General features: G+C 47.2%; 5 protein-coding genes across 5 annotated transcripts; 1 reads left to right on the forward strand and 4 right to left on the reverse strand.

Annotated features, from left to right (window-relative positions):
- C8R40DRAFT_1182490 (uncharacterized protein) lies at positions 1-452 on the reverse strand (the record flags this gene model as incomplete). The annotated part of the gene is made up of 3 exons (XM_046232972.1): positions 1-262; positions 306-374; positions 400-452. Coding segments are annotated over 3 exons (384 nt in total), but the record flags the coding sequence as incomplete, so codon positions are not given.
- A 343-nt stretch (positions 453-795) lies between these two features.
- On the reverse strand, positions 796-2,380 carry C8R40DRAFT_75491 (uncharacterized protein). Its single transcript, XM_046236121.1, has 2 exons — positions 1,889-2,380; positions 796-1,828 (listed from the first exon to the last, which is right to left on the reverse strand). Exons 1-2 carry the CDS (start codon positions 1,901-1,903, stop codon positions 851-853), a joined length of 993 nt encoding a protein of 330 aa, XP_046087944.1. The 5' UTR covers positions 1,904-2,380; the 3' UTR covers positions 796-850.
- On the forward strand, positions 1,938-6,683 carry C8R40DRAFT_75470 (uncharacterized protein). The gene is made up of 12 exons (XM_046236119.1): positions 1,938-2,330; positions 2,384-2,469; positions 2,526-2,960; positions 3,010-3,589; positions 3,639-3,949; positions 4,005-4,209; positions 4,262-4,894; positions 4,944-5,569; positions 5,619-5,765; positions 5,822-6,274; positions 6,325-6,452; positions 6,511-6,683. The coding sequence occupies exons 1-12, from the start codon at positions 2,168-2,170 to the stop codon at positions 6,593-6,595; spliced, it is 3,852 nt and encodes a 1,283-aa protein (XP_046087945.1). The 5' UTR covers positions 1,938-2,167; the 3' UTR covers positions 6,596-6,683.
- An 87-nt stretch (positions 6,684-6,770) lies between these two features.
- On the reverse strand, positions 6,771-8,644 carry C8R40DRAFT_1159802 (vacuolar protein sorting-associated protein 36; the record flags this gene model as incomplete). Its single annotated transcript, XM_046229934.1, has 3 exons — positions 6,771-7,150; positions 7,210-8,441; positions 8,532-8,644. 3 exons carry the CDS (start codon positions 8,642-8,644, stop codon positions 6,771-6,773), a joined length of 1,725 nt encoding a protein of 574 aa, XP_046087946.1.
- Positions 8,645-8,777: 133 nt separating this feature from the next.
- On the reverse strand, positions 8,778-13,163 carry C8R40DRAFT_1096057 (uncharacterized protein). The gene is made up of 6 exons (XM_046227726.1): positions 13,022-13,163; positions 11,899-12,956; positions 11,423-11,842; positions 10,522-11,362; positions 8,875-10,469; positions 8,778-8,818 (listed from the first exon to the last, which is right to left on the reverse strand). Exons 2-5 carry the CDS (start codon positions 12,811-12,813, stop codon positions 9,163-9,165), a joined length of 3,483 nt encoding a protein of 1,160 aa, XP_046087947.1. The 5' UTR covers positions 12,814-12,956; positions 13,022-13,163; the 3' UTR covers positions 8,778-8,818; positions 8,875-9,162.
- Between the last annotated feature and the right edge of the window lie 163 nt (positions 13,164-13,326).

A 13,326-nucleotide genomic window follows, 5' to 3' on the forward strand; every position in this document is an offset into this window, starting at 1 on the left:
ACCGTCGATATTTTGTGTATAGGACCGGAGCAATTTCCCTTTGCTTTCTAGAATCTTGAGAAAATCATGAGTTGGTGTGGGCTCGGCTTGGTCGATCTTTTGCTTGAGTTGGGATATGAACCAAAAGAACGCCGCAGTAGAGTCGGGGTCGCGGAATAGAGATGCGTCGAAAAGATCTCGTCCCTTGAGAACCACGTCAGGGAATCGAGCTTTTACAAGGTTGTAGAGTCCGTCAGAAGAGCGAAAATCCTGAGTGTAAAACCTGTGAGATTGGGTTATAAATCAAACAGCGAACAAGGACTTACAGGAATCCCCGACGAACAGGATATTCCTGCACCCGTAACCACCACAATCCTCTTGCATTTAGATACAGCCTTGGAAATATCGTCCAAAGCGCACCTCGTTGAAAGGTTTTTCTTGCTGGCTTCCAGGTCAAGTGTAACTGGAGACATTGTGGTTCCGAAGCCAATTAATATTTAAGGCCGAACAATAGGATATGATAAATAGACAGAGTCAATGAATAGGAGTGCAGTGCAGAGTCCGAGAGTGGTAGTGACAGACTCCTCGGAGTGGGAGTCTAGATGGAAGAACGAAGTAGAATTCCAACACAAGCGCGTTATTGTTGAAAATGTCACGTGTAGCGCGTAAGCGCTCGGGCGCTTATTTACTAGCTTTGAGGCGCTCATACCGAAAATGATTGTGGAAATGGTATACTCATGAGCAGTTCAGGTCAAGAGCTCTACGAGGACATTAAATTGAATAGGATATAATGTATAAATTATAGACAAGAATAACCATGCAATTCAAACAGGTGTGCCGGAAGAATATTCGCTAGAATCAGTCCTCCACTTCAGGCCACTCTAGGTTCGTCCCTCTTTCTGATAAGGAACGGAGACCTGAGCGGTGTGGCACATCGTGAAGGAGTTACTGGAGAAGTCGAAATAGGCGACGTTGATGCAGGTGTGTCAGAAAGTCTGAATGGAGGTAAGCTTTGAAGGAAACCTGCAACCAATGGCGGTCGGCTGGGTTTGGATCGTCTACCATTGCTATCATAGTCGTCGTCCACGACAAGAGAAACGGTAGATTGCTTATGCAATTTGTTTGAGCAAAGCGCAAGTAGTCGTGAAGATTGGCTTGAAGATTGGACTCGTCGAGAAATCTCTTCCGTTTGCCATTGTGACGAGGTTGAAGTCTCCTGGATAGAAGATAATTTGTGACTGGGACTCTTGACCATATTCAAAGGGCGATATGTACTGGAACGACGCAGTCTGACAGCTTTCCTGCTCGGTATGCATGGTGATAGCTCGGTAGATTCATCCGCCGATGAGTCAAATAAACCACCACGGGGCAACATTGGCCGTGATTTGCAGAACAAGGGACGGTTTGAGGAGGAATCGCTTATGGTGGGTCCTACTGTAGCATCAAAAACAGGAAAAGCCGACCAGTCGATGCGGACAGGAGCATTTGGCGATGAAGGTGAACTAGGGTGAAAAGGTGTCCGAAGAGGTGGAGTATCGAATGCTTCACTGAGAGAGCATGTAGAACCAATGTGTAGATCGCTGTCCTGATTTGAAAGTAGAGCTTTCATCGTAGGCGATGCAAAGGAGAGCGTCGAAAACGTTAGGTCAGACGAGATATCCGGAAACTTGTTGTAGAGGTTCAACGATCGATCAGAAATAGTTGGTATCGTAGAGGCCCGTGAGGGCAAGAGTTCAACTGGAGACATAGCGGATGATGGCACAACAGGTCGGATACGAGGTTTAAGAGGGGTCACAACGCCAGAACAAGTAAAGCAGTAGCTGCTGCTATCTATGTTTCTGGCATTTTGCTAATGTCTATCATTAGGAACGGAGCTCGAAGAAAAATGTTCGGAGGAATCAATGCTTACCGAATAATTGTTCATTATTTACGGCGATTAGAAGATAGTGCAAACAGTTCAAGGGCGTGTCCCGAAATGGATGTAGAGAGAGAAGAATGCTCAGGTGTGTCAAAGCGGCGGTTACGTGACGTAAGTAACTATCAAAGTCACGTTATCGCGTCGGTTGATTTTGAACTCTCACTTAGAATAGGTTTCATTTCGTCTCCAGTTGCTCAAACTTGAATGTTTTGCGTCCAAAAACATTACTAACACTGCTCCGACCTTTTGCATAACTTTCCTCTTCAACGAATGGCCCTCGCCAGCTCACCCCGAAAGCAAATACCTCTAGCCACTGGCGACGAAACCAGACCTCGAGATCTTACTCCTACTGTCAGCCCGAGCCATACGAAGCGCGTCTTCTTCTGCGGCGTCGTTGTTGAAGGCTCAGAGAATGGCAAAGAATTAACTGAGGGCATGTATCATTTATGGTCTTATCAGCAGTCGTATTAAGAGACTATACAACAGAAATCAAAGACTTGGTCTTATCTTTGGGAGACGTAGTGGAAGAAGAGGATGTCCTTGGAGAGACAAACAAGGAGCTGGGGAACATTGTTGGTGCTGCTCGCACACTGGCCAGAAACTCCCACTGAATCATCTGCTTATGTAGGAACACCCTGCCACAAGAAAGCGTGCCCTCGCAGAATCCTCTGCTCTTGCGTCCGCAATCAACGAGCTGGTCACGACTGAGCGCTCTTATGTGAAGAAGTTACAGACTCTGAAGAGGGATTATGCCGATCCACTGCGAAATTTTGCTCGAAGCAAAAGTACTGCCATCATTTCAAAATACGAAGCAACTACGCTTTTTGGAAATATCGACAGCCTCCTACCCGTCAATGAAGCATTCTTAACAGACCTGGAGAAAATGATAGCTCCAAACGGCTATAAAGCGGTTGGTGGAGTTGGTGATGTTGCACTTCGGCACTTCAAGGAGTTAAAGGGCTTCGAGCAATACAGACAGTATTATGTGAAGAGAGAAGAGGCACAGCGCTTTATTGAGCAGGAGATGGAAAAACGTTCGTCTCCGTTCGAAGACTATATTGAAGTGAGTGCTGTTTCTATATCCGGTTTTTCCATTACATCTTTCCTCATAGCGAGTCAAATATCAATCAACGGATGCAAGAAATCGAGTCGGACTTCGGGAGCTCCTCATGGAACCTGTTCAACGAATTCCGCGGTATACATTACTCTTTCGACTCATGATCAAGCATATGCCTCCGCACGACCCTCAAAGGGCGAAACTAGAGGAGGCAGATGATATTGCGAGTAAGATCGCACTGGCAGAAGCAGATGAACAGACAAAACGCGCCGCTATCGTGTACTGCCTTATCGCTACCATCGACGGCTTCCCTCCAAATATGTTTTCCAACTCTCGCCGCTTCATTGACTGTATAGATGTTGAAGACATATTGTTGGAAGCGCCTTCCTCCTCTTCTGCATCATCTACCTCTCTCGTTGGTTCCCTACATTGTACCTTGTTTCTTTTCGACGACAAGTTGCTCATAGTGAAAAGGCCTGGTAACGGTGAAAAAAGTGGACGGGTATTAGCAGGGTTAGATGAGTTGGACAAGATCACTAAAAGCGGTTTGCCAACTGGAAAGAAAAAGAACGGAATGGTCTGTAAAGGTGTTCTTGATGTGACTGACGTCGTCGCGACTGATCAGGGTGGCGCAGGTATGCAGTCATTTGTTCGATCTTGTTACTTCATAACGTTGAATAACAGATTTTCACCTTTACCTGGAGACTCCTCCTCAAGATCATAGTGAAAGATGGTCTGGCCGGCCATTCCGATCCTTGTCTGTAGTCCATCCACCGTCTCCGATTAATTTGGACCCTTCTCAGACTGAGGTCGACAAGCAACGTTTCCTCAAGAACCTCTGGAATGTGCAAGCTAGATACCGAGCGCGCTCAGGACAGTCTGTGGTGCTTTGTTCCGAGGAAATGGAGGTAGAGTCTAGAGGGGGAAGACTCACCACTGCTCGAACGTACTATAATGTTTATCAAAGAACTGCGTTCCTCCAAGAGATCAAGAAGGTAACAATATTTCAAGATGTCGAAACTATTGGTGCTGATTCATCTGCTTTTGTAGACCAAGATTGTTGTACATGTCGACGCACTGGGGACAGCTGATGACATTCCTTTCGGGATGCGAGGTCCTCCGCTTGCTGTGATTCGACTTCAACCCCTGGCAGGCGGCATGTGCCGGTACAAGGTCACTTCAAGTGATCCTTCCGATCCTGAGGAAGTGGATGTAGTGCAGACCAGACGAGTCCCTCAACGGATCGTATTGACGAGTAGGGTTGTTACTTACAAGGTGATCCCGTATATTGACCTCAGTTTCCATAGTTCATCAATTCGGTCTTTTCCATTTCAAAACCGACAAAAACTCTCGACCCTCTACGCCGACGGCGCGTTCCAAAGCGTCCATCTTCGGTCTCGACGCTATCTCTAGAAATCTTTTTAACTCGCGGCCTGGCTCTTCTATGGGTGACTTCTTCGCTGGTTCCGTCAGTAGTCGCAAGCGCACAAAGTCTACCGCCAGCCGATCATCTACATATACTCAAACAACTTCTACTGGTGAAAGCAGCATTACAAAATTCTCTTCTTCAAGATCCAATACCATGTCGACGATTGCCACTACTGTCGATGATGGTTCATTAGCTTCGACCCGTTCAAGGACGAAGAATGACAGAGGAAGGTCGCCTGGTCCGTCTTCGGATGCAGACGACTCTTTCAGCCGTAGTCTCAGCCGCAGCCTGTCGAGGTCTATATCTAGAGCATCGAAGTCCAGATCTGTGTCTCGAGATAGAGAGTCAGATTACACGGATACAGACGACGATGAGCAAATACAAATATTGGACAGGTCAGATAACGACATCGACGCACAGCTCGCACTCGCCAGGAGAAACAGTAAGAGCCAGAATGATAGACAGGTCCCTGTCAGAAGTTCCCAGCCGAGTACTGCTCCTATATATGAAGGTAAATTTCCTTTGTTATGCAGACATATTTTTCATTGATTGGTACCCAGTAGAAGAGTTCCCTCATCCTGCCCGACCCGCCTCTCGCGCATCTACCGCTAGGGATTCCACCAGTCAATGTACGATTACCGAGGATCCCAGATCACCCCGATCTCTTTCTCGACATTCTTCCGATCGCCGTCCTATGGGACCTCGAAGTCCGTCACCACTTCCACCTCCTAGATCCCCCCGTCCACTCTCGCCACCGCTTCCCGAGCTTCCTTCAATAGATGACGAGCTTGCGGCTGAAATTAGTGACATTGTGCAACCAACTCCAACGAAGTCAGGCATACCTCGTAGCAAACGGCAAATCTTTCATCCTGTGAATAACATCGATTCAACACCGAAGCCACATATGAATGGTATGGCTCGAGCATCCAGTTCCGTTGAGCCATTGTCCATCAAGAAGAAAACCTCTGTCCGGAATGCAATAGACTCGACTGACACTCCCGTGACTGGTCGCAAGAGTGGACGTAATTCTTTGAGCAGGACGCCTGCTAGGACAGTTACATCATCGCCTAGACGGGTCTCACCCCAAATTCGTCTTGGGAAGGTGGCAGGGCCATCTGTATCTTCACCTCACATGGTCCATGACCTTGACAAAATCGTTTCCTTAGCTCGAACGACAAAGGAAGATGTGAGCGTTACTTGTATTCGACCATATCTTAGATCCTTACCATGGACAGGTTGAATCATCGCATCGGGCAGTCAAACGACTGAAGGTCGAAGTCGAGAAGCATACCTCAGCAATCGTGTTATCAGACAACGATATATCTAGACCTTCCTCACCCGCAAAGGGCTTCCGAACGCCACAGAGAGGCGCTCCTCCTTTGGTAAGGTTTTCCACACCTCCATGAATCAGGTTGAATTTTGACAAGACCTCATTTAGACGAAGGCAGCCCAGGAGCGATTAGAGGAAATGAGATCTCTCATCGGCCAGAGAACTGGAGAGAGCACGCCACGCAGCCACCGGCCACCTGGCGGTGCGCCTAGTACACCTCTGCGACAGCATAGTTCAGTGGACTCTCCTAGTATATTCAACACGTACAACCATGCCACAGGTGCTTTGGATCGTCTAGTAAACGAAGCCGACAGTTCACTAAGTAAAGCAGTCGGCAACCACGATGCCATGCAAACTGCGCTCGTAAAGTTGTCGTCTGCATTCAAGGAGGTGTGTAGCTTCGATGATCGCTGTCTAACTTTTTCTTTTTCGTTTACCGATTTGCAGAGAACCAATGACCTTGAGCGCAGTAAGGTCGAGCTCCAGAATTCCCGCCGTCAGTGTGAGGTGGTGAAGAGTCTCCTTGAAGAATCTACTAAAGAGAAGGAGATTATGTACGAGGTGTGTCTTGGATGTGGACATCAAATTATCAACCACCTTAATGTCTTCAGGCTTTCAACGAGGAACTCGATGCGATGTATAACGATGTGAACCTTCCTGAAGACGAGGCATGGCGGGCAATGACTGAAGATCTTCGGGTCACAAAAGAAGCACGAAATAAATTAACACAAGAGAACTGGTACGTTTTGTAGTATTGAGAGTTGCCTAACTTTTCCACTCAATTTCATGTTTTACAGCGACTTGAAGCAACGCTTGGCTGAAGCAGAGCTACGTCAAGAAGAGTGGGGAGCGCTGTTGCGTGCCCACGGCCTTATACCATAGACTTTTTTCTCTATTGCATGCTTTTTTCCTTTCGCATCTATCATGGACCTCATATGTATGCGCATATCTAACCATCCATATCTGTCTATTAGTAAAACACGTCCGTCATGTACCAAATCTGTATCTCATTCCAGCCATGCTACCAAAAATGTTCATCGGTGCGAGAAACCATGTCCTACTCTTGACCGTCCCAAGTATATCCAATAAACAAATTCGCCCACCAGTTTACCTCTCCGAGCACCAAGATATCACCTTTCTTTTCCTGAATGACAGATTGACCGTCATCTCTACAGACATCGCCATCTTCTTCGACTATGATGAGCATCTCCACCGTTAGGCCAATCGTTATACCTTCTTCCTGTGCAATTTCCGTTGTAGATTTTGGACCTGCAAGAGCGAGGAGGCCACAGATACGGGCAGCAAATGCTGCTCGTGAGTAGGGTGGTGTATGCAGAACGGCAAGGCCTGAATTAAGGGTTCGGGAAGTGATGGTAGGGTTGGTAAAAGCAGGCAAATAGGGGATTACTTGGAGGAACGTTGAGGGTGGTATAAGAGCTGAATATGATTGATGAACAACAAGAAAAGAAACAAGAATCGAAAATGAGTTTGCTCACCGACGCCTCTTGCGCGATTCCAACCACCCCAAACTTCATCTAGAGCGATAATTCCCCGTTTTTTCATCATCCCACCGCTCGATGAGGAAGAAACTTTCTCAGATCCTTGCAATATATTCGCCAATTCCCGAGCAAGTTGTTCCATCCACTCTCGCTCGTCCTTCATCATATCCAACGTGACCGGGGTATTCTCCATCTGCAAACCAAGCTGAGATAGAGAGGACCGAATGAATGTCGCTTCTTCTGGTTCCGTGAGGGTTGAGGATAGAACAAATGAGTAGGGATCGTTGGCCGTCGTTGTTGACGAAGCCGTCAGACGTTCGTTCAGTTCTGCTGCTAAGCGGACCATATCCTTGGCTTTGACCATGAGCGCTTCGAGATCTTGAAGGGCATTTGACATATCTGCGTCGCGATTCTGTGCATTGTTTTCTACCGCTTGCATAATGCCAGCTAAACAAAGAGAGTCAGAGGTGATTACATCGACCAGGAACGTGTTCTCACAGATTCCTGATCGAGCACCATTCGTCCCGGCATTGGAAGGAGTAATCTCCCATGCCCGACCCTTCAAGCTACGTTTCAGAGCAGTGTAAAATACTTTATCTCCACCTTTACGGAAGCTCAGCTTGAGCATTTTCGATTCAATATCATCATCATTGAGACCGGGTGTGGTAGGTCGTGTGGTCGGGGCAGACTTGGCCTGAGTATGATCACCTGATGCTTTGGGCAGCGGAGTGGAACAGATCTCGCATGTCTGCATGGACGGGTGATTCAAGAATGTACATGCAGGACATGATATCGAGCTGGGCTTCCGAAAACGCTGCGGAAGGGCTGAAGTAGAAGCAGATGTTGGAAATGATGAGTCTATACTTGGTTGTGGAACTTCAAAAGAGGCGCTGGAAGAGGCAGACTTTGCTGGCAAACTTCTGGGGACGCCGCATAACGCACATACCCGAGCAGCAGAGGGACTCAAACCAGGTGGATTGCGATATGCACAAACTTCGCATTCCCAACTTCCAAATCTTGAAGGTTCTTCCGATGCTGGGTCCTCTATAGAAAGATGAAGAGTCACTTTGGGCGAAGAGCTGAAGAGACCCGCGTAGTAATCCGTTTTGGAGACATGAGAAAGTGCTAAAGAGAAGGATCTGGACGGTTTCTTTGTGGCATCTATGTAGAACAATCGTTGACTTGTTATGTGGACGGTTCCAGACTGATGGTCCAGGGACTTCTGCAAACTGGGTCATTAATTCAGATTTGGAGATGAAGCGTTGGAAACCTGAAGCAAATAACGATTTTCCAGCCTGATTTCTGGGAAAAAAACTTACCCGTCATATATTCCAATGCCGTCCTGTGTAGAAATCAATTCTTCATCATTGTACATAAGAGCTTGGATCGGAATTGTTCCATCCACAGATTTTGTATATCTTTGTAGAGCCATTGTGTGCAGAGGTACTAGCAGAGGCAACAGTGTAAGCGCTTACACCCAAAGTTTAGATAATCATCAGTAACAATTTGTTATCATTGAGGAAAGCGCTGAACAAGCGCCAGAAACAGAAGCGCGCAAGGTCCTTGCGTACAATTGAGACCAACGGAAAAGACCATTAACAAAGAAGTTGAGAGAACAACGTAACATTTCTAGATCTAGTATGTAATTGGTTATGAATCCAGATATTGGAGAACATTTTTTGATTGAGGCTTGAGCGCACCGAATGTTTCAAATTTCAAGATTCTTCTCGGAGCGCTATGTAACCTCTCCCACATATGTAGAGCGGAAGGTCGCGAAGTGCCCACGGGCACCGTATCTTAATCTAAATTACACTCATTAGTGTGGATACAGTAATGTAAATACACTAATCTAGCAGTGAATACATACTATAAGGGAATACGAGAAATTGAGGTATGAGTACAGTGGAATTCTATGCTATGCTTGAAGTAACAGGAAAGGGACATACAACATCACAATGGAGAAGGAGATTGTACCAATTTTATGGGCTCGCCAAAGTCAAGGTCCTCAGGTAAAACAGGGGAGTTGCCGTTCATATTGTCTGAATTTTCGGGAGCACTGAGGGCCCGCCGATGACTTCGCGAAACTGAACCCATCCATCGTCTAAAAACATTTTTTGGAGAGGGTTTATCGTGCTTGAAGTCGAACGTGGCAGGCGACGATGTAGTAAAGACGGGTGTGAACGTATTGATTAGGGAAGGGGGTCTAGGAGCAAATAAACTTCGAACGTTGCATACTAAAGAGCTTGGTCTAGACCGATTACAACCTGGCTCAGAATGAGGCGCCCCGTTCATTTGTGCAGGATGGCTTTCAAGAACAGGACTAGCCAGGGTTGATGAAGGATCGGAGGATACGGGATTGCTATTGGCAGAACCGCCAGGAAATGTGGGTGACGAATAAGATCGAGAGGAATTCGGAGGATGAGATAATAGCGGATCGGCTTCCTCAGGACCCTTACTTGTCAAATTGAGCTTCTGAGGACGTTTCCGCGTAGTGAAAGACTGAGCTCGCGATGCTGAATTCTTAGTTATAGACTGATCGTCAACCAACTGAGCCAGACTTTTCCTTCGTGGAACCCGTACACTTTCGTGCTTTCGAAGGCGATTCTTAGCCATGCTCAAACTAGAACTTGTTGATGATCGAGAGTTCAGCTTTGAATTCTGAGCGGGGTGACTCGAAGAGCTCTGACGAGGGATGTGTGGTGGTTGAAACAGTTCCTCTTCCTGGGTAGCAGCCTGGGATCGTGCAGAAAGACATATATCGGAGATCACATCGCTCAGGCCGGCATCTATCTGAGCACGCGCAGCAGGAAGATTACGGCGAATGACAAAAGTTTCATACTCGGGACTCGTGGGCGTGGAAAATGCTTGAGCAGACGTGGAGGAAGATCGACGACTAGGAATGGAGGGTACTTCAGGGCTCGAGGTAGCAGTTGCTTGCAGCATCTGGGATTCGGTAGCCAAAGCATCGAGCAATGTCTCCGTAAGCTGATCGCCAGTATCTGAGGCAAGCTCAGGAACAGAGTTGATGGTAGGAAGAGGAACGATAGCCTCGTATGGATCATCAAGCATCGAAGGGACGATCTCCCCTTTCCCATCTAAAAGGATGCTAGCAGTCGGTTCATTGATCCAACTGGAAGTTGGATAGGCGAGCGACTCTCGTATAGCAGTCAACCACGCTTCCCTTTCCTGTTGGCAAGCTGCGGCAAATTCAAACTCGTGCCCTTTGCAAGAGAGACGAAACGAGCATGGAAGCCAGGCTATGTTCGTATCAGTATCAGTGATAATAAGAGATGATCACGAACAACATACCTTCAGATTCGACTGCCTCGATGATTTTGAAGTCGCCCAGTCTGAACCAATGTCTAGGCTCGTATGTCCTACCTTTAGTGACCTTGGCAAGAATAAAGTACCCACCGCGATAAAGGAACGCACCGAGATACTTGACGTTAATATTTGCCGTGCCTGTGGACTGCTTTATTGACCGCTGGTGTATGACATCTAATGAACCGGCGATATGGCATGGCCCAAGCGACGAGAGAAAACCAGGTGTAAGAACCTGCAACGGAGAGGGGGATGGCGATTGTAAGACGTGAGAGTACAATATGCGCGAAGCAATCAATGCAGATCGCACAGCAACGTCCTGCCGCTGTCGGGCCTCGTCAACGGTACTCGCTACATGTCGCATAGCCTGAGCCGCACTCTCGACTACCACATTCCTATCTGAGAGCCAAGGAACACGTATCTTGGACTCATATAACGGTTCGCTCGATTTAAGCTGCTCGAGTAAGAGAGGATATTTGCATATCCGCTGTACCGGTTTGATAAGGTAATCCATGAACGTAAGGCGAGATCTGTTTCGAGGAGTAGAAGTGTCTCTGTCCTTGACAAGGCTATTGGACCGCGAACGAACATAACGCACAGCGTCGTCGATAGTCGCAGTAGAGTTTCGTCTTGATTGCGAAGTCGAATCAAGTTGCGAAATGGAGACAGGAACGGCGTCAGAGGATTTCAGCATCTCAAACGCTGAAGCGCTGCATTTTTGTTCGAAAGCTTCCCAGTCAGTAGGATGCGCATTCTGGACACGCCGGATGACGTCAATCGCTTCTAAATGACCTGCGCAAAACAACTCATAGGATGTAAACCGCGAGGCCTAAAGCATGACAGGATGAGCACAGTAACGAACACCTGCACATTAGAAGACGAGAGATACCTCGGTTGCAAATTTCGTGGAAACAATAGCGATTCCCGCATCGATGGTTTCAACATTTCCTACCGATATCTCGTCGTCAGATGAGTGCTCCGAAGACGACTCCATGTGGATCCCCAAAGGAGCCATTGCTGTGCGTAATTCCTCAACGAAGTGTTCATGGAATTGTAGAACTTCGTCAGCGTTACGAGTCAAGACATCGATCTCCGGGTTTTTGAATATACGCCTTGATGGAGACTTCTCTCTTTCTTTAGAGGGTGCATTGGTAAGGGGTTGAATGTACGATGAATGACCGGTAATATTACTGAGGTGGACAGAGGAGTTTGCCCTGGAAAGCGCGGAGAAGGAGGAATTGAGGCCGAAAGTCGAAGAAGTGCTTGACGAACGCTTCAAGGTAAGAGTAGGGATCTGACGGAGGTATATCTGCATGTAACGTTCAAAATTTGCTGTTACGAAATGAGGAGGATTTGAGAACACACCGAAACCAGGATCCTTAAATCCTGCATATACGACACTTCTGTAGATAGCAATTCCATCAATGCGTGATATCTTCGGATGTCGTCCTTCAACTTGTGCCGGTTGATTTCTGGATCCATCGAAGGTTTTGTAGTCAAAGGTGACACAAACCTTCGACTCTCGAAAGCCGGTCCAATTTCATGATCCATAGCGACTTCGTGCGCCACATTAAATAAAGGACGCGAGCGAACGAATGGATGGGTAGATTCCCCAGAAGGAATGAAGGTTGAGCTTAAAGGGCTAGCCATGATGCCGGTATTCGAGGTTTTGTTCCACCGTGCTTTTCGCCCTCCAACGAATGGATATAGATCTGAAAACGACCTACTACTAGTGTGTGTAGCAACAGCCGGGACTGAATTTCTTCGCTGAATGAACTGATCGGACGCACGAGGAGACATGTAGGCGGGAAACGAGGATGAAGCCGGAAAGAATGACGAATGTGGACGTTTAATTACACAAGTAACCGAACGTTTGAACAATTTCGGGGGAGGCGTGGGCGGAGTGGAAATCCACTTGGGAGACGCCCGAAAGGTAGGAGAATACTCTGAAGGGGTGGCAGGGGCTGTAGTATAGCTGTCGTTGCTCAACCATACACTTTGACTATCACTGTATTCAGATTCTGAGCCAAAGAATTCGCGCGAAGAGCTGCCGGTGGTTGGAGTGCAGATTGGTGAAGCACTGATTGGGGGCAAAGGAAGGAAACCGGTGACAGTAGGTCGGCGTGGACGTCCTGCAGTAGGCTTTTTAAGCGTTGTAGTGGCGTTAACCGCCATTCCTAGATGAGGTTCAATGGGAATGGCGATAGAATGGAGGCTTCTGGACAGCTCGAACGCAGGCCTAACAGATCTTCTGTCAAAAATTGTGGGCTGAAGCGACATGATGTAAACAGATCTACAACGGCGAAAGAGTCTTCAAGCGCTGTGATAGGTCTAAGATTCTCCTGGTCGCCTGAGGCTGCTCTCAAGCTGGAGACACAGAATGAGAAGGAAAAACTGTGAGATGTTACGAATCTGTCAAATAGCTAGATAGGAGGTTCAGAAGAAATCAGAAATCTAGTACTTAGGAAGATCAGCAGAGAGAATTTACGAAGAACTTGGCCAGGAGCAGATTCTATAAATATGACGACCAAAGACACGAAACACCTGCCGTACTAAATCAGGTCCATTGTGGAGAAAGAGATAATGCTCATATCGGGACGCGGGAAGAGGATTCCTTGCTTAGGTAAACCGAGCGGGATAAACTCGTTCCGGCTCCTAGTATATATCCCTACTCGTTGAGACCTCTTCAGACCTCTTCCCATTGGGATTCACGATCTACACTAATTTCAGGCAACACTACAGATAGACTATTCGATGATTGTACCTCCTTATACCTCTTATCGTAACTCATTA

The sequence above is a fragment of the Lentinula edodes genome, assembly GCF_021015755.1.
Source record: "Lentinula edodes strain Le(Bin) 0899 ss11 chromosome Unknown C8R40scaffold_11, whole genome shotgun sequence".
NCBI lineage: Eukaryota > Fungi > Basidiomycota > Agaricomycetes > Agaricales > Omphalotaceae > Lentinula > Lentinula edodes.

Bases quoted from the DNA above. Each gene is read 5' to 3' on its own strand.
- C8R40DRAFT_75470 (XM_046236119.1), top strand. From the start codon at position 2,168: ATGGCCCTCGCCAGCTCACCCCGAAAGCAAATACCTCTAGCCACTGGC. The intron at 4,895-4,943 runs GTAAATTTCCTT...ATTGGTACCCAG, and splicing joins TACTGCTCCTATATATGAAG to TAGAAGAGTTCCCTCATCCT. The intron at 5,570-5,618 runs GTGAGCGTTACT...TACCATGGACAG, and splicing joins CTCGAACGACAAAGGAAGAT to GTTGAATCATCGCATCGGGC.
- C8R40DRAFT_1096057 (XM_046227726.1), bottom strand. From the start codon at position 12,813: ATGTCGCTTCAGCCCACAATTTTTGACAGAAGATCTGTTAGGCCTGCG. The intron at 11,843-11,898 runs GTGTGTTCTCAA...CGTTACATGCAG, and splicing joins ATTTAAGGATCCTGGTTTCG to ATATACCTCCGTCAGATCCC. The intron at 11,363-11,422 runs GTATCTCTCGTC...GTCATGCTTTAG, and splicing joins CCACGAAATTTGCAACCGAG to GCCTCGCGGTTTACATCCTA.